The following is a 23,143-nucleotide window of genomic DNA, read 5'->3' as shown; positions in this document are numbered from 1 at the left end:
TTAACTATAGCAGAAGTGCATAAGTTGTGCAATAGTCCATGTTTTGAAGAAGGCTTGAAAGTTAAATATGAATATTTCAGGAATATTTTCGTAAGGAGTATAACATAAGTTTTGAATCACCTGCTGTAGATGCCAATTCTAAATGTTTGCGATATGAGAAAAGATGCAAATCTGATAGAAAGACCAAAGAACGTGAAATTGAGATTGAGTGTCATAAAAGGCGTCCTAATGCATTCTTTGGACTGTTTAAAAGAGGTGAAGAGAATACCTTAACGTTTTCTTTCGACTGCCAGAAGTACTTGATACTTTTAAAATACCAGACCAAGCTTCTTATTATTCACGACAATTGTCTTTCTACAATTTTACAATTTGTAAGAGTACATCAAATGCACCCCAGACTATGGAAAACACGTTTCTCTATGTCTGGACGGAAGCAGATAGCTATAAACGTTCATGCGAAATAGCCTCAGCTGTTTATCACCGGCTAACTAATACAGAGTTAGGAGGCATTGAGGAAATATGCCTGTTTTCCGAAGGTTGCGGCGGGCAAAATAAAACCCAACTATGATTTGTATTTTGATGAAGCTGTTGCACGACCCCCCCCCCCCCGCCCCCACCAACATTCGTCAGATACAACTCGTTTTTCCTGTTCCTGAATATTCGTTAACTCCACCAGACAGAGTCTTTTGGCGCATCTAAAAGGAACTTAAGAAAATGAGTACGATATCTAGCCCAAAACAGTACTACAAAATTTTTTCGAAGTATGTGACTGTCCTAAAGATAGGTGGGGACTTCAATGTGTGCAGTTGGAAAGCAGCAACGGGATAAATTCTGGGGAAACTAACAACTGGAAATTTCAGTTCTCCGTAAGCAAGAGGTTTATTATGACATGAGGAAACACACCGAATGCAGACACTCCTGTTCGTGGAGAGCCAGGATACAATACAGACGTGGGCATTGCAAGAAAGGTTCTCAATCCAAAGAGGAAGGTAGAAGAGCTTAATCCAGAGCAGATTGAAGTTGGCATTCCCGTGAAGCTGACAAAAAGAGGTGACATCAAGAGATGATTGCGACTTCATTACGGTGAAGACTGGCAGACCTTACCTACCTTGGTGTTCTACAAAACTATCATCTTTGTAGATTGTGAAAAATATAATCAAGATGCGTCAGAGGGCGAGAACGAGGGTGGTCCAATGCGGGATATTGATGATTTAGGTGTGTAATGGCAGATATATCCTAAACATTAAATTTTAACTTTGTTCAGTTTTCTATCAATAAATCAGTTGATGTGACATCAAAACATCAGTTTGGCCTTAAGGTTTTCTTTGAACTTCAAAGAACCAAATCCTTCGTTGTCCATTTCATTGTGTTCCAAAGTTCCCCCTTGTCTACAATGCTGTTCCAGACGGCACTCTGTCCAAGTAATTTTGTTTATTTTATAAATATCCTTTTGGATCCATGAGCTTTAATTCCACCCAATGACCTTAACAGTTAATGCCAATCAGTGTACAAAATGTTATTTGCACACAATGAAAGGTTTGTGAGCAGAACGTTTTTTGTGTTTCCACAAAATTTCACTTTTTGGACAAGGAACCTTTTGGAAATGGATGCCTCAATTATTAGATCTCTGAGAACAGTTCATTTAGACTGAATATTGATAGGACCACTTAATTTTGTGCGTGATCTTATAATCAGTGCAAGGTTGATGTCATGAAGATAGTTACACTAAAGGAGGTAGAAATCCTATGACACCCTAAAGCTAGTAGGGTATGTAAAAATTTTCAGTAGGAGTTTCCATCGTTGTCATCCGTTAGGCGGTTTTCCATGAATTCCTCTACACCTCAATATAGGGGAATGAGGGGTGAAGATTATTTGGATTCGCAAACTGCCCAAAGAATAATGAGAACTACGATTTTTACTCTGTATTTGTCTCCAGTTTCTCATTAAGAATATACCAGATTATAGTAATGTAAACTTCTATCAATAAACGACCATTTCTTTGTAGGAAATTTTATGTTATGTTCAGGAAAAATTTCATGGAACACTTTAAAAGAGAAATATCTCCTCTACTTTATGCAGACTTGTTTACAGAGTCTTCGTAGTAGATAACAACATTTTAAAGCTCTCACAATGGCTTGAAACATTTTAAGTACAGACTTGTTTTGTATAAAGTTGTCGTTATCAACAGTGTCAGACATTACAGTGTTAATTGTCCGCCCCGATAGCTAAGTGGTCAGTCAGCGTGTCGGATTGCCGTCCTACGGGCCCGGGTTCGATTCGAGGCTGGGTCGGGGATTTTCTCTGCTCAGGAATTGGGTTTTGTGTTGTCATCATCATCATTTCAACCCCATCCGGCGCGCAGGTCGCCCAGTGTGGCGCCGAATGTAATAAGACTTGCACCAAGGCGGCCGGACCTGCCCCGTCAGGGGCCTCCTAGCCAATGACGCCAAACACTCACTTCCACTCACAGTGTTAATTAATTGAACTTTTCTGGGCAGTTATGTTATCCTGATGAGTTTGTAATTTATGAAAGTGAACTCCGGCGGCATTTTACAAGTAATAGAATGAACTTTTCTCTCAGTGGTAAGTAGGGGACTCATTTTCTCTGACCTAGATTTTTTTTTGCCTGTCTTTCAAGCTTGCTATTGGTTTCCTTGCTGGATGAAACTGTAATACGTGCCGCCTCCCGCTTCAGGGAAAGTAGATTCGCACAAATCTGAAACGTCTGTTACAAGCTACTCTGTACTATCTCTAAACGAAAGCTGACTTTCTTTCAGAGAGAGCTTGTAGATTACAATCTACAAATTATCCGATAACAAGGTGAGCGTTTTTTTTTTTTTTTATATGTGTCGCCTTTTTTTTTAAGAGGCTTAGCCGACCAGAGGGTGCCAAAATTAAACGTTTCGTAGTCACCTAAAGAGAGTCTCTATCGAAATAAACTGAAGACGGAAGTGAACTCTGGTGAGGGATGGTAAAACTCCCAGCCAATATGCCGCCAAACGCAGTAATTCGTGGCAAAAGTACTTTCGCACCATGGAACGAAGTGATATGTGGTAAACCTTTGTTATATCTTCTAAAGAAAATATCAGTAAGATTTATACCATATACAAAGATGATGAATAGCTTTTATCTATGATTCTGTTACGGATTAGTTCTGTCCGTCCCATCAGAACGAAGAGGTACAGGGCTATAGATTTTATATGTAAACGGCAAGTGGAAGAGCGTAGAGTAACAACATACGCCACCGCAGAGTTTTAGACCCTTACAGCAATCAATAGTAGAAATGTCCGTTCAGGTACTTGAATATGTGTAACGCTGTTGTAAAATAGTACAGAAAATAATCCAAACATTGCCAGTTCCCCAGGAATCATTTGAAACAATCCTAACAACTGTGGGTCGTGGTTCAGCGTAAAACCATTATCTCTCAACAACATAAGGTAAACAGGTAATACAGGACGGGTGGTACCAAGATTACGCTTATGCCTAGAAAACAATATATATAACAGATTCGTCACCAAAAAGTAATGTTACTTAAGCCAGTACTGGCAATATGCGTCTACTTCCATGGCCATCGTTGTTCTCTGGAATATCAGCTACTGACAGAATTGTCATCACATCGCTGAAAGGAAGATAGTTATAGTGAGAGAAACCATGAGCATCTAAACTTAAAATCAGTAACATAGGATAGACAATGGTGTGGAGATTTTCAATATTTTCTTTGTGTTGTCCGTCATATGCCACATGTTTAGTGCTGCAGGGGCCACCCACAGCGCTAAACATGTCACGTATGATGGAATATTGATGTAATATTGAAAACACCCACACTATTGTCTATCCTACGTTACTAATTATAAGTTTACATGTGGAGAAGAATATAAAAATGTTTTTGTCATGAGAGAGAAATGAATTGCCACACAGTCTGATTAACGTCGTAGCCAAAGAAAGAGAGAAAGATAAGGAAAAGTTACAGATATTTCAACTAATACTGGACTTCTTTACTAGGGTCTAAAGGAAATCTATCGTCGCACACGTGGTTAACCTGTCCTTGTAACATGCGGAAAATATTTATTTTAAGATTATGAAAGTAGAAATATGTTAGGTGACTAAACGGTGTAAACAGCTTGTGTGACGAATAAAGTAAATATGTCGTGCCTGCCATAAGGTAGAAGATAAGTAAGAAAGTACTTTACCATGCCTAATACTTTGAAGAAATTTGCTAAGATTTTGAGGATTGATGTACGCAAGGTTGTTCAAAAATGTTGAAACTCTTTAACATCAGATAACTGTGCAGTATGCTAGAAATATTGTCGCTAATTTTCAAAGTTTAATTCGTGCTAGAAATGATGTAAAGCCACCTTGTTTCAACCAATATGCCGTGTCACGCCCCCTTTTGTACACGACTCTGTCCTTGTTTGCGATGTTTAACTATTTCCTGCCATCAGATAAGATATCTGTAGAGTATAGGGGTCTCTGGGACCACTTAGAGTCCGATTAATTACGATTTATTAAAGGAATGCATACATTGTAGAATGCAAAATCTGTACGAAAGCTTTATACCCATTTTGAAGAGAAGCCCTAAGACACATTTTGCTTATCTACTACTGTTAAACTACTTCATACGACGCTTGTCTGGTGTTCAGTGACGGCAACGTTGCAATAACCAGGATTCTTATTACATTAGCATTTTTTGCAGCTTGCTGCAATGAAAATTGTTGAAGAAATCTGATGATATGCTTATTCGTTGCTCTGAGATGTCAGTGAAGGACATTGCCGAAAGGGCGAGCTGCAAGAATCAGACTAGAAGGAAAGCGCTAGATGAAGACCAAAAAGACCAAACGTACAGCTATGCACAACATTAAGATACTTGTTTCAGGTATAAATTTTAATGAAATTTTTTACCTGCTTTCCCACAACTTTCTTTTTGCAGTGTGAAAGGACCCTTTTCTGCTGATACATTTCGATAAAAAGGTGAAATTTGCTACAGGCTATGTAAATGCTCCATCACAACTTTCCGTGGTACAAAGACTTTTTAAGATCATTACTGGCGAATTTATTTAAATTTTTGTGAAGTAAAACTACATGGGTTCTCATACACATATATTTACAAAAGATGTTACGAATGTGTTAAGACTGAAATTTTAAAAAAAATTGGTGTACAGATTTGTTTATCTAGTTACTAAGAATAATATAGCACATTTTGTAAGAGATAATTAGAGCAATGTTTGAAAAAATTTTCCTCATATTGTAGTATGTGTTCTGAAAGTATCCAGCAACGTCCTGATCAAATTATTTGGCAACATCAATTGAATACATGCAGATACAGCCAATAACATAATGACAATATCTGCAAAATTCGGTCAGTTATCTGTCAAACAGTTAAAGTTACATTAGGTTTTATTTACTCATGTATTTTCTTGTACATCGCCCCCCCCCCCTCCCGCCCTTATAAGAAGCCAATGCCTTCCAATAGGATAGTTCTAGAAGAAGGTGGTGGGGAGAGGCGGAATGGGTGCAGCGGGATCTGAAACGAAATGTACATTAAGTATGTGTAAGGAGATTATTAGAAAAATGTGCGTTTTGGCGTTTCGTTTTCTACATTTATGCGTATTACTTAACTTGTGATATTCCCAGTTTGAAAACCTAAAGCAGTGGCCATAGCTCTCGTTCAGGCTTCTTTTTTGCTAGTTTATCGGATGATGTAATTTTTGCTACGTATCAGAAAGTCTTAAATATACAATTTTGAAGTATCTCTATTTTCTAGAGCAATTATATCATGAGCACGGGAAGCATGGATCCAATCGCCTCCCTAATGGGACAGTTACAGGTTCTACAGATAATTCGAACGATCGTTTTGTCGAAATGATACTCGAGGATCAGTTTAACAGATAGGTATACTTGTTTCTCGTGCTCATTGTGTGATTGTAAAGAGTGACGCGACACGATCGACAGTCGTATCAGAGACACTGCCCAACACATCAGATCTTTATGGTGGTTTCCATTTTGGGACCAAGCGGAACTTATTTTCCAGATAGAGCAAATTATTAAAAATTTTTGTTGCTGCGTATTAAACTCCTTTATGAGCCACTACCAGATCTAATAAAGTGTACTAACGGTCGTTTACATCTCTGTTGTTATAGATGTCGATGTCAGCGTTCTTCGGAAATTGTGATGGTTCATTTATGAGGATTTTCATTAGCGAATCTATATGTTGTGATAGTGCAGCTACAATTCCTAACTCCTTATAAAGGTAGCAACAGGACTACTGATGGTGACGCCATATTATTCTTACTGCTTGTTTTTGTCCAAGCAGTACTTTCTTTCACAGTAATGGGTACCCCAAGAAAAATATTCCATTAGTTATTAATCAGGAAAATCATGTAAAATATATTTGGAGATTAGTTTCAAGACTAGCAATTATACAAAGAGCAAAAGTAGCTGTGCTGTACTTAATTGTTTCAGTAGCTCAGTAATACGCTTGTAGCATTTCACGTTTTCAGTATATATACACACAAAATATTGGAGCTTTCTATATATTTACTGATGCCTGTTGATGCACTGCATGCATTTGGTATGATAATTTGTTGTACCGAAGTGACTCTGTTGTGTTTTCTCAAAGTTCAGGGTGAGTTCATTTTCAGAGAACCACTTAATAATTCCTCCAAAGTTATCATTTAACTATCTTTTTCTGTCGCTTTCTGTCTTACAGGGTTTCTTAAAAATTAGTATCATCTGCAAGAAGAAAAAAATTTGTTACATGGATGTCAATTGGAAAGTATTCATATATAAAAGGAATACCAGTAGAACAAAAACAGAACCCTGTTTATCTCCGACTGACTTCTTCTCAGTCACTGAAATTTTCTACATTTTCAGTGTTGTCTGAATTACTGACTGAGAACCACTTTTTCGTTTTTGTTTGTTTCATATGAATGAAACCATTTTTGTGTAAAGCCATCCAGAAAGCTTAAGTTTTTCTTAGAGTGTAACATAACCTACACAACCAAAAACCTGGGAAAATTCACAAAATATACCTAACTGGTGATATTTTATAATTTTGGGCGTTCTATTACTTGGTGGGTTATAGTACAAATAGTGTTCTTAGTGAAGCATCCGTTATGGAATCCCAGCATTGATGTGGTAAGGAAACTGTGTTGGTAAACATGAGGCTACTTATGAGTACGTAACTTTCGATAATATTCCTAGAAGATGGTAGGAAATTGGACGATGATTATTGTATCTTGTCTTCTTTCTTATAAGGAAGTTTAACAATGGCATTCTTTAATATATGTTCAAAAATTCCCTGTGCCAGTAATGCATTAAAAATTTCACCGAAACTACTACTTAGTTAGAGCAACTATTTTGAATACTGTTTGAAATTCCATCAAAACCATATAACCTTTTGCTTCTGACAGTTTTTACAGTTCTATTAACTCCATTGAAGGGTGATGGTGGTACTTCTTGTTGCTTAAATTTTGTGTAATGGTATTTTTAACATGATCTCATGCTTCTTCCACTGAATCATTTAGTTCTCATTTTTAAAGGAAGATCCTAGGAAATCATACTGAATAATGGAATGGATAGAGATATACAACACAGAATTGTATATATTGTTAATTAATTTGTGTCCACCCCTGATAAGTAAAGTATACATCTCGTTCTGCTTAATGTTCACATCTGTGTCTAGCAGAGAACTATATGTTCGAAAATGACATGTTTTCTCACATATTAAAGTGGTACTAAACTGAGTATAATGTTAATATGTGACAAAAGCTGTAATTTTCTTATTTATAGTTCCACACAAAGTTCTAGAGCATACAAAACAGCAATGTATAATTCTAATGTAGGTTGTAGAGAAGAAGGAAAATAGTGTAATCGTGATGTACTACCTATAGATGGGAAACTCTCCAAAGAGAATTTTTTGAGTTAAAAACGAACTTAATACACACTGGGCACTGCAATAATTTATTTCTTAATTTGTGTATGATCACTGTAGATATGCAGCTAAGTACCAGGCCAGTCTATCATGGATTTCGTTTAATTTAGTATAGTTATATAACAAAACAGTGTTCTGTTTGTTGTACTGGTCTTCAATACGAAGACTGGTTTGATACATCTCGCCAAAGTAATCTATCCTATGAAGGCGTTTGAATATCTGTTTAACTACTGAAACCTTTATCCATTTTAACTTGTTTGTGATTCTAGCTTTAGTGTCCCTTCTGTGTATGCAGGACAAGACTTAAAATTGCTCCAGATATACTGCAGGGTGGAGATACAAAACGCTTAATGTGTTGAAATAACTGTGCTTCCCACAGGGTGGACTTCAACTATGAGTACTGAGGAATGTCTGTCGTGATTCGCTAGAACACCTTCAAACAGAAAGCATGAGCAACGTCTGGCTTTACGATCTTCAGAGTGAAAACATGAAGTTACAGTATTATTCAGCAGGTCGCGTTGTTCTCCATTATACGAGCTGAACGCCACCTCCCATCCGTGCTGCGTGGGAGATTCAGCTGCCTTCAATTTCAAAATTTAGTCCAGCCAATAGTATTCATCACTCAGCATAGCATTCGTAGCACATTCCTGCCTTCATGACCGTCAACAGATCTCTCAAATTAAATACAAAGACATAAAAACACAAAAAATTTGTAATTTTTACAGTAATGCACAAAACATTACATATGGAGTTCCTCAAGGGTCAGTCCTTCGGCCAATTCTTTTCATTATTTATGTTAATGATTTGTCAGGAAAAATAACTAAAGGGACATCAGTACTTTTTGCAGATGACACAGATATCCTAATCAAATCACGTGATGAGGAAAGCCTGTGAAAAACAGCTACAGGTATAATACAAAATTTGACACCTTGGTTCAGAACAAACAAGCTAATAATAAATAATGAAAAAACAGTGACAGTCAATTTCCACAAGTCACAGAAACTACATCCTGCAAGGCCAATTTTTAAATTGACGTAAAAACTGTGTCATCTGTGAGCGACACAAAATTTTTAGCTATACATGTACAGCAAAACCTAAAATGGGAGACACATCTTAACCATGTAAATAAAAAGCTAAACACACTTACATACGCAGTAAGAATCCTCACACAAAATACAAGCCGTGTGTCTGTGATCACAATGTACCACGGCAGTATTTAGTCACTGCTGATGTCCGGCATTATCTTTTGGGGGAACTCCGTAAGTACAAACAAAACATTTAGGCAACAGAAAAAGATTGTTAGAATAACAAACCATGCTAAGTACAGAGACTCCTGTAGACCAATATCTAAAAATCTCAGTATACTGCCTCTCCCTTGCTTGTATATGTATGAAATACGAGTATTAAATTTCACAAAAGGAAGTATTTTAAAAGATGGAAATATCTTCAAGTATAACTGTGATTACCACCCTCATGATAATATGCCAAAACATTACTTGCATGTCAGCACAGTAAGTACAAACATTTGTAAGGGAGGAGTGTATCATACTGGCATAATGCTGTACAATCACATGCCATCCTATCTGAAACGTATGCTAAATTTACAAAAGATTAAAGTGAAACTGAAAGTGTACTTCCTTGACCACTGCTTCTATTCTGTTTCCGAGTTTTTAGAGTACCAGAAATTTGTAGTGTAATTGCTCAAATATTCTTAATAAGTCTATAATTTTATTTTATTATATTAAATTTGTCATCAGTTATCAACATGTATTAAATAATTTTTAATTATTTGTCCTTTCAAAATACCCATGTGTATGACGATATATATACTGTACCAGCCTGACTTGTCCTACATCGTTTGTGCAAAATATGTACCTAAACACGATTTACAGGACCAATAAAGAAATACAAACACAAATACATCAGATGGACCGTCATGAAGACATTGCTTCATCCCAGTACCAACTTCGTGTTAGAAATACGTGTCTTGTACAGAAAAAGAGGGTAGCTACCTGCTCGTTAGCCTCTTTTTTTCACGAACTTTGTCACATGTCTCATCCAACACATTGGCAGCCACTCGGAGACGTTACCTCCATGTAGACATTCTTGACTGAGAAGCGGCAGGGGCCGTAAATTTCGATTCTGGACTTCTGCCATTCGCAGAGTGGGAATAGTCTCCGGCCGCCGTCTCGTACTGAGCAGCGCTCTCTGTTGTTTAGTTCAAGAAACATGGTGAGTTGTGAAGGCTGAGGCATGGGCAGGATGACAGTGTTGCCGTTTCCAGGCAACAGTTGCAGTGTGCTCATATACATGTATCGCTCATTAGCCTTGTCGAAGAAGATTAAAAGTGGTACAAATTTTTATACTTTGACACGAGGGAGTGATGTCAGTAACTCTTCCAAGATTTCTAGTTCTGAGAAGTAAGGGTGGTAGTGAGTTTACTTTTTATGTTTTTATTGAATAATTAGAAAACCGCGACCTGTAGCAAAAATTTTTACCAGTACAAAACTGAACTACACTACACTTTTTTCTACAACAAAGGTCTCATTGTTTTTATCTCTGGTGCTAACAGTTTCTGCACTGCAGGGGATGGAAAAACTGCAGATTATAAAAAATATCTTTTAATGGTACAAATTTTATGTTTATGGTTAAATGAAGAGGTTTAAGAATAAAGATTGAATGCTAGTACCTTTCCTAACTGCAGTATAGCCGTACTAAGGGATAGATGGTGTTCTGAGGGTGTAACAGGGTGAGGGTGACAGGGGTCGAGAGTACAGGAGCGAAGTGAGCATGCACTTTCCTCCTTCAAAGGTTTGCACACTGAAGAGCGACCAAGTGATTCTCCAATACATCTACCCCACAGCGTCAGAAGCAGCAACTACAGGGTGTCTCACAATGTTATGCAGACCCTCCACAGTGTGCCTTCTGAATCACTGGCTGCCCAGTGTGCAGACATGACCGAAGGTGTGTTTAATTTGCATTAACACTACATGGAATAGAGAAAAAAGTTATTAATAATGCTTTCTTAGGAAATACGTAACAACAAAATCTGTGTAAGCCTTTGAGTTCTATTATAGACAACTAGGTGTGAAATTGATTCTCAATCATCCTACAAGGCAGCTGCAGTAGTCTCCCAGGAAAACCCACTTCACCCACCATGGGCGCTCCTCGCATTTCATTTCGCAGACATCCTGTACTTATTCAGAGTTTCCTGTCCAGTTCTCTTACGTGTGTAGACGAATTATTTCACTTAGCTCGTATTTATATAGAGAAGTTATTTAGAGTTTATTGAATAAGTACTAACATGCTGTCGTTACTTGTACTGTTCAACAGCTGCACCTGTAATTTGTCTCAGGAGCCTGTCCCAAGTATAACATGCTATCAGTACGTACGCGACCATTTCGTTCTCAGTGAGTCCACTATCATTGGGTGGAATGCTTTCCACACCGTGACTATTATCAAATATATTACCTAAGCCTCAGATCTCGCAACATCTGAAGAGGCCTAGAGGCTTAAACTGTCTCAGGAATAACATGTAACGTTAGTGTTACGAAGATTCAGGTAATTCAAAATAAGCAAAGCAATGCTTTAAAGGAGACAACTGATCTAGACTTGGACACGATCGTGCATCACTCAGTAGAACCACTCTACATGTACCAGCAGTTCGTAAATGAAATGGTTTTATGCAGCCCGCCAGTAGCACAATTAATGCTAAAAGGATTATAGCAACTTACTGCTTCTTCAATAGTTGATCAGAACTGCACAGCTTAAGAATTCGCCGCCAGCGATAGACAGGAGGATGAGAGATTTACTAATCCAATCCCTTTCTCACGAACACTATGAATGTCACTGACAACGTCATACACATTATTACAAATTGTATGCATCTCAGCCGTTGGTTCTAGGTATTTACTTTACGTATAAATGCAATTAACAACTGCAAATTGTGCCCGTTTAATAAACTGCAGAAAACTCCGTTACACAAACAGGAGCGTATGCAAAACGAGAAGGGAGTGAAGCTCTTGCTGTGGGAAAGCGGTATTTCCCGACGGAACGCAACTACACCGTACACGTTGACTAGGAACAAATTTCCCGTCTGGTAGTGTAGAGCAATGTTCAGAGACTTAGGTAGGTCCTGTGCTTATGCGTTTCTCGGGTCACTATTATTTGTACCTCTTATCTGTACTCCATACATTGTTTTTGGAAAACAAGCATTCCCGCGGTGTGTGAACACTGCGTCACCACTGGTTTGTAACGAGCGTTGACAGGATCGGTATGACGTTGTGAAAAACCCTGTTGTTTTTCCTTGTGACATTTTGTGATAGAGAGATTTAGGACTCAAATAAGCAACTGTCAATCACAGTCCAGAGTGGCTTGGATATCAAGATCTTTTAACTTGTCCAGAAAACTGTCCTAGTTAGGCGACATATCAATAAATAAATATAACCTGTCATTACCAAATTGGTTCATTGCACTACGTCGGGGTTGTCTCTGCCCACACTTGTCAACAGAAAGGATAGTGTGCTTATTATTCTGTGGAAGCATTGGTATGATCTAGTTTTACGTTATATCTTGTATTGTGTCTAGACAAGACAGCGTAGACACAATGAGAGGAAGCCGAAAGGCACGCGCTAAGTTAAAGCAGGAGGGCGTGAGATCTGAAACAGGATACGTAATGAATGCTATAAAGAAAAGTACGTAGCTTCTGGAATACTTAACTTTAATCCATCCATTTGGTACATCTGGAGATTGTGGCGATACAAGTGATACTCTTTAGATACATGCAATGTTACTAATGGCGCCTTGCTAGGTCGTAGCCATTGACTTAGCTGAAGGCTATTCTAACTATCTGCTCGGCAAATGAGCGAGGCTTCGTCAGTGTAGTCGCTAGCTACGTCGTCCGTACAACTGGGGCGAGTGCTATCCCGTATCTCGAGACCTGCCTTGTGGTGGCGCTCGGTCTGTGATCACACAGTGGCGACACGCGGGTACGACATGTACTAATGGACCGCGGCCGATTTAAAACTACCACCTAGGAAGTGTGGTGTCTGGCGGTGACACCTCATCTTGTGTCAGCAAAGATCATAGCACTCGATCGTCTTCTATCCCTTCGAGTCGTTTTCTTTAACCAGGGGCTGTAGCTTTGCTTAGTCAAGTTCAACATCAAAATGTTTTTGTGAGGGACATCATCTTTCGGTCATCGACTGTAATCTTCAAGTTTTAAGTATCGGAATTCAGGCAACTAGAAAGGTGCTTCAAACGGTGCCTTACCATGAATCAGAAATATATCCCGTTATAAATGCAATTGTACATTCGAAGCCGTTACGGACAAAGTCTGGGTAGGATCAGATTGGACCGTTAAATAAAAATTTTGTGAAACAGGTGTCTCTTTGTATTGTAACCTAAGTGTCGAAAGTGCAGTCGTGTGTTGCAGAATAAATCATCACTCACCACATCAGAAAAATCATGTCCATAAAAATTTTATTTTGACGCTAGACCACGTTATCATACTGAATTTTCACTCTGCAGCGTATCACTCAGTGATCTGAAACTTTATGTCACATTTAAGCTACGTGCTGCGCCGGAATTGGAAACTGGGTCCTCCATGTCTCAACATCACCCCTTCTTCCAAGTGTGCTTGTTCCGCAGGGTATGCAGGAAAGTTGCTGCGGAATTAGGAAGGTGCGAGATCACGATATTTATTTTCAAACTCTTTGTTTGCAAAGCGTTTGTTTGTCAAGTTGGTATAGAAGTTACTACAGCGTTTGTTAATCTATCAGTATTCGTGACTCAATTTTGAATCCTGTTTTTCACCGTGGCCCCCTCACCATTCCTCACACAATTAACAGCTTAAAGTGTTGGTATATTGGTGACTGATGACAGTTTATTGAACAACATTACATCAATTGTAGACAAATGTTACAGACGAATCTAAAATCTTCTCTGTTGTTTGTCAACGTCATATTCCTTCAAACAATCGACGTTTCGTCCACTCTGCTGGGATCTTCTCCAGCATCTTATGGTGTCCACTGTAATTTTTATAGCTATTAAGAGTAATATGTTTGCGAGGTCAGGGATTTTCTCTGCCTCGTGATGACTGGGTGTTGTGTGCTGTCCTTAGGTTGGTTAGGTTTAAGTAGTTCTAAGTACTAGGGGACTGATGACCATAGATGTTAAGTCCCATAGTACTCAGAGCCATTTGAACCATTTTTTGAAGTAGTATGTTTCTAGGGTGGTTAGTACCTCTGAGTACTTGTGAGAAGGCCAAGCCTGCAATCTTCAATACTTATTTCCCCCTGGGCAATAGGTTGGTATTGAAGTGTGACTGTATGGACGTGTAGACGCTGAACTTTTAGTAGATATTGATAGGTGTATTCCAGTTAGTTATGCATTTACTATTATGGAGAACATCAAGCCGTAACGTTCCGCAAAACTGATTCGCTACATTTACAATTAGAATCGATGGTTTTCTGTTGCTCTCAACGTCCCACGTTAGAGAAACCAGTTAACCCCCTTCGGAAATGATCTGCAAGCCACGCCCATGAGAATCACTAATGATTATTGAATACGTGTTTAGTGTTGAGAAGTTAATTATTAAGTAGATTGTGCAACAATGATACAGTCATATGTATAACGCAATTATACCAATGTAAATGTGCTTTTTAGATATTTATTATGTCGGAATGTACTTTGCTTTCCTCATCTTGCCGCTCCCCCTTAGGAAGGCCGCACCCCACTCATTCAGAATCCCTGCTTTATTAAATATTAGGTTCATAGGTTGTCTGTTAAAATAGTTTGTTGACTCTGAGCGGATCCCTTTCATGTCGCCGTACTGAGGCTGCTGTCAGGGGAACGAGCCTTTGACAGTCATCATCAGTAAGATCAAACACTAAACACAAAAGTACGAAATCAGGTAGAAGGACCCTTAGAATGAGCAAAACACGTCGGGAAGTTAAAGGATACAGAGTGGACCTGTGGAAAAACAGGCTTTTATAATGTAGAATCTAGGGTTGGCAAAAAGCAGGTAAACAGTATTGAGGAATTTGGTAGTCTTGTAGATAAAAATGTCTTGGGCTTGATCGTAAGACACAGTTAAATGCTGCGAATATTTTATTTCAACACAGTGAGTTCACATGAATTTGTGATGAGAATGGGAAGTAGCCAAAATTTAGGTCATAGTACTAAATTACCTCTCGCTAGTCGCTTCAGAGCACTGGTTACTCATGTCAGGACATTCAGCCAACATTGTCTCACGTCTTCATCAAATTTAGGAGTAGATTTACATTCACGAGGTACGATGAAAACTGATATATGAGTTGATTAATTCCAAACGGAGACGGAACTGTGAAGAAGTGAGTTTTCAGCAAGAGGTCGCCGCGTCAGCCAAGCCCGAGCAACTGGTTGACCTTCTCCGCCGCCGAGCCCAGCTTCCGGACGACGGTGCCGCCGCCCGAACCGGCCACCTCGAAGGCTTTGGCGGCGACGCTGCCGGCGGCCGAGAGCGTCTTGCCCGTGAGGAGGCCGACGGGCCCCGCCACGCCGCTCAGCTTCTCGCCGCCGCTCTCCGCCAGGTAGCGCACCTTGTCGCCCGCCAAGCTGCCGGCCATCTCCAGGACTGCGCCCACCATTTCGCCCTGGACGCCCGGACCGGACTTCGCCAGCTCCACGGCGCTACCCGCGATGTCCATCAGGCCACGTCGTTTCCTGCGAGCTGTGAGCAAAACGCATAATAACATACACTACTGGCCATTATAATTGCTACACCAAGAAAAAATGCAGATGATAGACGGGTATTCATTGGACAAATATATTACACTAGAACTGACGTGTGATTACATTTCCACGCAGATCGGATGCATATGTCCTGATAAATCAGTACCCAGAACAACCACCTCTGGCCGTAATAACGGCCTTGATACACCTGGGCATTGAGTCAAACAGAGCTTGGGTGGCGTGTACAGGTAAAGCTGCCCATGCAGCTTCAACACGATACCACAGTTCATCAAGAGTAGAGACTGGCGTATTGTGCGAGCCAGTTGCTCGGCCAGACGATTTCAGTTGGTGAGAGATCTGGAGAATGTGCTGGCCAAAGCAGCAGTCGAAAATTTTCTGTATCCAGTAAGGTCTGTACAGGACCTGCACCAAGCGGTCGTGCATTATCCTGCTGAAATGTAGGGTTTCGCAGGGATCGAATGAAGGGTAGAGCCACGGTCGTAACACATCTGATACATAACGTCCACTGTTCAAAGTGCCGTCAATGCGAACAAGAGGTGACTGACACGTGTAACGAATGTCACCCCATACCATCATGCCGGGTGATATGCCAGTATGGCGATGACGAGTACACGCTTCCAATGTGCGTTCACCGCGATGTCGCCAAACACGGATGCGACCATCATGACCCTGTAAACAGAACCTGGATTCATCCGACAAAATGACGTTTTGCCACTTGTGCACCCAGGTTCGTCATTGAGTACACCATCGCAGGCGCTCCTGTCTGTGATGCAGCGTCAAGGGTAACCGCAGCCACAGTCTCCGACCTGATAGTCCACGCTGCTGCAAACGTCCTCGAACTGTTCGTGGACATGGTTGTTGTCTTGCAAACGTCCCCATCTGTTGACTCAGGCATCGAGACGTGGCTGCACGATCCGTTAAAGCCATGCGGATGAGTTCCCTGTAATCGCGACTGCTAGTAATACGACGCCGTTGTGATCCGGCACAGCGTTCCGTATAACCCTCCTGAACCCACCGATTCCATATTCTGCTAACAGTTATTGGATCTCGACCAACGCGAGCAGCAATGTCACGATACGATAAACCGCAATCGTGATGGGCTACAATCCGACCTTTATCAAAGTCGGAAACGTGATGGTACGCATTTCTCCACCTTGCACGAGGCGTCACAACAACGTTTCACCAGGCAACGCCGGTCAACTGCTGTTTGTGTATGAGAAATCGGTTGGAAACTTTCCTCATGTCAGCACGTTGTAGGTGTCGCCACCGACGCCAACCTTGTGCGAATGCTCTGAAAAGTGAATCATTTGCACATCACAGCATCCTCTTTCTGTCGGTTAAATTTCGTGTCTGTAGCGCGTCATCGTCGTGGTGTAGTAATTTTAATGTCCAGTAGTGTAGTATACCTTTTGCATCCGCAGGGCGTAGTTGTGTATGAGATAAAGAAATTGGTTTAAATTGATGGACTTTTGATCCGAATATGAGTAAAAAACACTTGACGACTCAGAGACAAATAAGAGAAGGAAGTAGGAGACAAAGGCATCGTCAGGAGTGCTCCAGTGAATTGTTGCACGACCGGTCTTTATCTCCACATACAGTGAAGCGCCAAAAAAACTGGTAGAGGCATGCGTATTCAAATACAGAAATACATTATGTGCTCAAAAGTATTAGGACACCTGGCTGAAAATGACTTACAAGTCCATGGCGCCCGCCATCGATAATGCTGGAATTCGATACGATATTGGCTCACCCTTAGCCATGATGACAGCTTCCGCTCTCGCAGGCATATGGTCAATCAGGTGCTGGAAGATTGCTTTATGAATGGCTCCCATTCTTCACGAAATGCTGCACTGTGGAAAGGTATCGAAATCGGCCGGCGAGCCCAGGCATGAAGTTGACGTTCCAAATGATCCCAACGGTGTTATATAGGATTCAGCTCTGGACTCTGTGCAGGTCAGTCCATTATAGGGTTTGTCGTGTAACCACTCCGCCACAGGACATGCGTTATGAACAGGTGCTCGATGGTGTTGAAGATGCAATCGCTACCTCGAACTGCTCTTCGACAGTGGGAAGCAATAAGCTGCTCAAAACATCAACGTAGGCCTATGCTCTGATAGTTCCACGCAAAACAACAATGGGTGCAAGACCTCTCCATGAAAAACACGACCACATCATAACACCACCACCTCTGAATTTTGTTGTTGGCACTACACACGATCGCAGATGATGTTCACCGGGCATTCGTCAAACCCGCACCCTGCCATCGGATCGCCACGCTATGTACCGTTATTCGTCACTCCGCACAACGATTTTCTACTGTTCAATCGAGGTTTCGTTTGCCATTTATCGACGTGATGTGTAGCTTATGAGCAACCGCATGAACATGAAATCCAGGTTTTCTCACCTCCCGCCTAACTGTCACAATACTTGCAGTGGATCCTGATGCAGTTTGGAATTCCTGTGTCATGATCACGATAGATGTCTGCCTGTTACACATTACTGCCCTCTTCAACTGTCGGTGGGCTTTGTTAGTCAACAGACGGGGTCCGCCTGTACGCTTTTGTGCTGTACGTGTCCCTTCACGTTTCCCCTTCACTACCACATCGAAAACAGTGGACATAGGGATGTTTAGGAGTCTGGCAATCTCTTGTACAGACGTGTGACACAAGTGACACCCAATTATCTGACCACGTTCGAAGTCCGTGAGTTCTCCCGAGCTCCTCATTCTGCTCTCTCACGATGTCTAATAACTGCTGATATGGAGTACCTGGCATTAGGTGGCAACACAATGTACCTAACATGAAAAACGTATGTTTTCGGAGGTGTCAGGTTACTTTTCAGACCACAGTGTATGTAAACAGGCAGGATGCGGTGTTCCGGTCGGCAACGCCTATATAAAGCAACAATGGTCTGGCGCAGTTGTTGGATCGATTACTGCAGTTACAACGGCAGATTATCAAGATTTGAGTGAGTTGGAGCGTGGTGTTATAGTCGGTGGAAGAGCGATGGGACACAGCACCTCCGAGGTAGCGATGAAGTGGGGAATTTCTCGTGTGACCATTTCACGGGTGTACTGTGAATGTCATGAATCCTGTAAAACATCAAAACTCCGACATCGCTGCGGCCTGCAAAAGATCCTGCAAGAACGGTACCAACGACAACTGAAGAAAGCGAGGTGGCGCAGCGATTAGCACACTGTACTCGACGGTTCAAACCCGCGTCCGGCCATTCATAATTAGCTTTTCCATGATTTCCCTAAACCACTTCAGGCAAATGTCAGGATGGATCCTTGGAAAGGGCGCGTCCGACTTCCTTCCCAAACTTTCCCTAATACAATGGCACCGATAACCTCGCTGTTTGGTCCTCTCTTTACAAATCAATCAACCAAGGACCAAAGAGAATTGTTCAGCGTGACATAAGTACAACTACACCACAAATTGCTGCAGATTACAATGGTGGACCATCAGCAAATGTCAGCTTGTCAATCATCCAAGGGAACAGTACCGATATGGACTTATGTACCCGAACAACCATTCGTGTGCCCTTGGTAACTCCACGAAGCAAAGCCTGTCAACACCGGACACTGGACTGTTGATGGCTCGAAGCATGTTACCTGACCGAACGAGTCTGTTTTCAAATTATATCCAGCGGATGGACGTGTACTGTTATGGATACAACCTCATGAATCCGTGGACGCAGTATAACAGAAGGGGAATGTTCAAGCTGGTGGAGGCTCTACAATGGTGTGGGGCGTGTGCAGTTCATGTGATATGGGATCCCTGATACGTCTAGATACGACTCTGCCATGTGACACGTACGTTAGCATCCTGTCTCATCAGCTGCATCTATTCATGTCTATTGTGCATTCCGACGGACTTCGGCAATTCCAGCAGGACAATGGGACCCCACACATGTCCGTAATTGTACATAGTAGCTCCAGGAACACTGTTCTGTTTTTAAACACTTTCACTGGCCACCAAACTCACCAGATATAAACAGTTTGAGCCCATGTGAAATTCCATGCAACGTGCTGTTCAGATGTCCACCCCCTAGTACTCTTACGGATTTATGGATAGCCCCGCACGATTCTTGATGTCAGTTTCCTCCAGCGCTATTTCAGACATTAGTCGAGTCTGTGCCACGTCGTGTTGCAGCTCTTCTGCGTGCTCGAGGGGGCCCTACACCATATTAGGCAGGCGTACCAGGTTCTTTGGTTGTTCAGTGTGAAAAAGATGTCCTGACTCATTATCGCCCAGAGCAAACTGATAATGATACAAACTTGAAATTTGGAGAGGGTTTTGATATTTCATAACAGACTTCATTCCAGAATGCCTTTTTCGAAATCTCACCCCCGAAGAAGTGAAATGTGGAATGAAAGGATTTTTGAAAATTTTTGGTAATTGAGGAAATTTGAAAGCTAGAACCATGGAAATAGGTATTCCGTTTCCCGGTCGGTTATAAAAAATACGTGATTCAGTATTTTCAGAAATTGGACTCCTAAGGGGGTAAAAAGGGGATGAAACATTTCATTAAAATATTTCGTAACGAAAGCAGAATTGGTTTTACGTCAGAAGTACGTTCAAAAAGGCCATGCTTGTATGGCGTTAGTTAGAGGGTACAGTTTAGAAGTTGTTGCAATTTGAGAACTAAATCAAAGAATGTTATATAACACAGAAAATCGGTTTCCTCAGAACCTAACTTAAAAAGAGTCAGATCCCTAATGAAATAATTTCTCAGTAGGTTATGAAGACTTTTTACCGTAACCATTATGACATGCACTGCATAGTTATAGAACCTGAAACATGGTCACATTCATTGGACCTTGCTCGATTTACTTTAAGTAGTATCTGCACAAAAAGTGCCATTAATTTTAGCTCAACATGCAGCAAAGCAATACATCGTTACAATTGCAGACCAGAGCTGAACTTCGTTATCGTTGTAGCGAAGGTAAGAAGTATTATGAAAGTCATACTGACAAAAACATTGTTTCGTGTATTTAGGGAACAGCGTATATTTATCTATTTCTATATAAATTCAGAGTACATCAATAACTTAACATCGATGCTTTCTACTTATGTCACTACCAAATTTTTGAAAGTTGAATAGTTATCAGTCACACATACTTGTTTCCATTCACTATTAGTTTCATAACATTGTCATTAGAATCTCCTGCGCCAACGTTCATGTTGTTACACAGGCACATGGTGTCACACAGGCACATTCCATGTTCAGATATTACCACATCCATTACGCAAGAACATTTCACATTTAAATATGGAGCTCATATATTAGAAGTTCAAGCATAAAAATTACACAGTTGTGGGCACAATGTTGTCAGACGTCAATTCTGTATGCAAAAATTGTTGTGCCTATGACTAAAATGTTCCTAAGAAACCTTTATTAAAGACGCTCTCAGATGCTGCTTTCACCACACCGATGTGGGGTATATCAGAAGCTGTATGAGTACTGTTTTTCACTGTGATGCAAGTCTTTGAGAACACTTCCAAAAAATTGCTCCATAACGTAATTAATAACTCACTACTGAAATTAGATTACCAAGACATTTCAAAAGCCAAGCGATGCATGAAGGTATTTCAGTAGCTAAAGCCAACAGCAATATTTGTGAATTTCATAAATAATTTTTCATTTAATTTCATTTCAGTACAGTGGCGGAAGCTATGTGTAATTGGTTTCTCAGCTGAGTCCTCTGGGTGTCTGTGATACCATGAGAGCCACAAAAGTTGAACAGCAACCAGGTTTGAAAAACTGTTTTGAAATAACTGGCAGATTCCTGCAGAGGTATACACAGGGAGATGGGCGCCGTCTGGAAATTAGCTTCGCGCCCCAGTGGTTCAAAAATGGTTAAAATGGCTCTGAGCACTATGGGACTTAACATCTATGGTCATCAGTCCCCTAGAACTTAAACTACGTAAACCTAACTAACCTAAGGACATCACACAACACCCAGTCATCATGAGGCAGAGAAAATCCCCGACCCCGCCGGGAATCGAACCCGGGAAGCCGGGGGTGGGAAGCGAGAACGCGACAGCACGACCACGAGCTGCGGACGCACCAGTGGTAGCTACAACAGTGTACAACAGGCCGAACTCGGCCAGTTGTAAACTCGCACTGTGGTAAGAAATAAAAAATCGTTTTCTGAAAAGATAATGATATGAAAGGGGATGGGAAAAGATGACACACTCCAAGCGAGAAGAGCGCACTGTCCTCAAAGGTGGTCAGCAGTAATATATACGTAAACAATATAAAGGAACTCATCATTGGCTCATCTACACTATTATTGAAGTTAGCATGATAGCTCATGAGCGCCTAAGTTTAGCTGTTACTAGTGACGGAAAAATGAAAACAACCACATATTGAAATAAAATTTCTGATTTCTATCCCACTGTAAGAGAGATATATGTTTTAAAGGTTAATCACAGCATTTTCTACATGGGGGGGGGGGGGGGAGGGAGCTGTTAATATTTTTAAGAATTTATCATGCGATGAAACTCGAACGCCCCACTGACTGAGTTCAGACATTCCGGCGAAAGCAGAACCTACAAGATTTTGAGAAGGAGTTCACATACACACTTGGTGCTAGAACTACTGAAGGACCACGCTCTCTTCGCCAGCGCTTCCCACAGACAATGCGTTAGCTGATGGTTACTTACAGACTCCGTCTCGGAGCCGGTAACAGATACAAGGGCACATATTGCAACTTTCAGCCACCACTGCTGCTGCATCTGACTTGCAGAACATTAGTTAGCATGTGTTGCACGATGTGACGACGTGGTCGTGAAGCTATTTGGTTTATGTTAGAGTCTTGGTTTTCTGAATAAATTCACACATTCACCTCACATGGATTTTGGCAAGGGAATTGGTGTATGTATGTACTTTTCTGGATCTTTCCTTTAATCTGTTGGCTAATCCAAGAACCATTGTCAGCAATTGTGGACATAGCAAATTATACACCATTATTATAATTTTTCGTCTAATTTTAGCCACGTTTGCCACTGTATTACCGAGTCTGTACAACAATTCACTTGAAACATTGCGCGCTTAGCAGTTACTTGTTTTATCTATTCCATGTTTGGAGTCAAGTCCATGAAATTTAACAAAAGCAGGACTTAACTGCAACCTTTTGTTTCTTTCTATGTAGGAAACCCTACTTATTCTACCTTTATGAAGAATGGTAACCCATAAACTGGTAGGTCTGAGCCACTTCTGTTTAGAATCAGGTTTACGATTTTTGTTTAATTATTCATGTGGTATTATGTGGAGCTATCTGTTCACCGAAAAGGTCACCTGGTTCTGTTCTTAAGAGCATCACAGGCATATGCTTAAAGCTCAACCGTACCACAAAATTTTGGTAACACTCTGTCAGGTTTTTTCATACACTGAGATTTGCGGTTTGAAAAAAATTAAACAGTTTAATTTTACGATCCAAGCCCAGAAAACAACACTAATGTATCATAATAA

The 23,143-nt window shown here is 40.8% G+C and overlaps 1 protein-coding gene across 2 annotated transcripts in view; it reads right to left on the bottom strand.

Annotated features, from left to right (window-relative positions):
• Positions 1 to 15,025: 15,025 nt before the first annotated feature.
• LOC124622660 overlaps positions 15,026 to 23,143 on the bottom strand; it is a 55,889-nt gene continuing 47,771 nt past the window's right edge. For both annotated transcript variants that reach the window (XM_047148454.1, XM_047148452.1), the window contains one exon: positions 15,026 to 15,641. In XM_047148454.1, the coding sequence (XP_047004410.1) occupies positions 15,310 to 15,641 (332 nt within the window). In that variant the 3' untranslated portion in view covers positions 15,026 to 15,309. The remainder of the gene's footprint in view (positions 15,642 to 23,143) is intronic.

This window comes from Schistocerca americana, chromosome 7, assembly GCF_021461395.2.
Source record: "Schistocerca americana isolate TAMUIC-IGC-003095 chromosome 7, iqSchAmer2.1, whole genome shotgun sequence".
Lineage (NCBI taxonomy): Eukaryota > Metazoa > Arthropoda > Insecta > Orthoptera > Acrididae > Schistocerca > Schistocerca americana.
The sequence above is the reverse complement of the archived record's forward strand: the minus strand, read 5'-3'. Positions and strand labels throughout refer to the sequence as shown.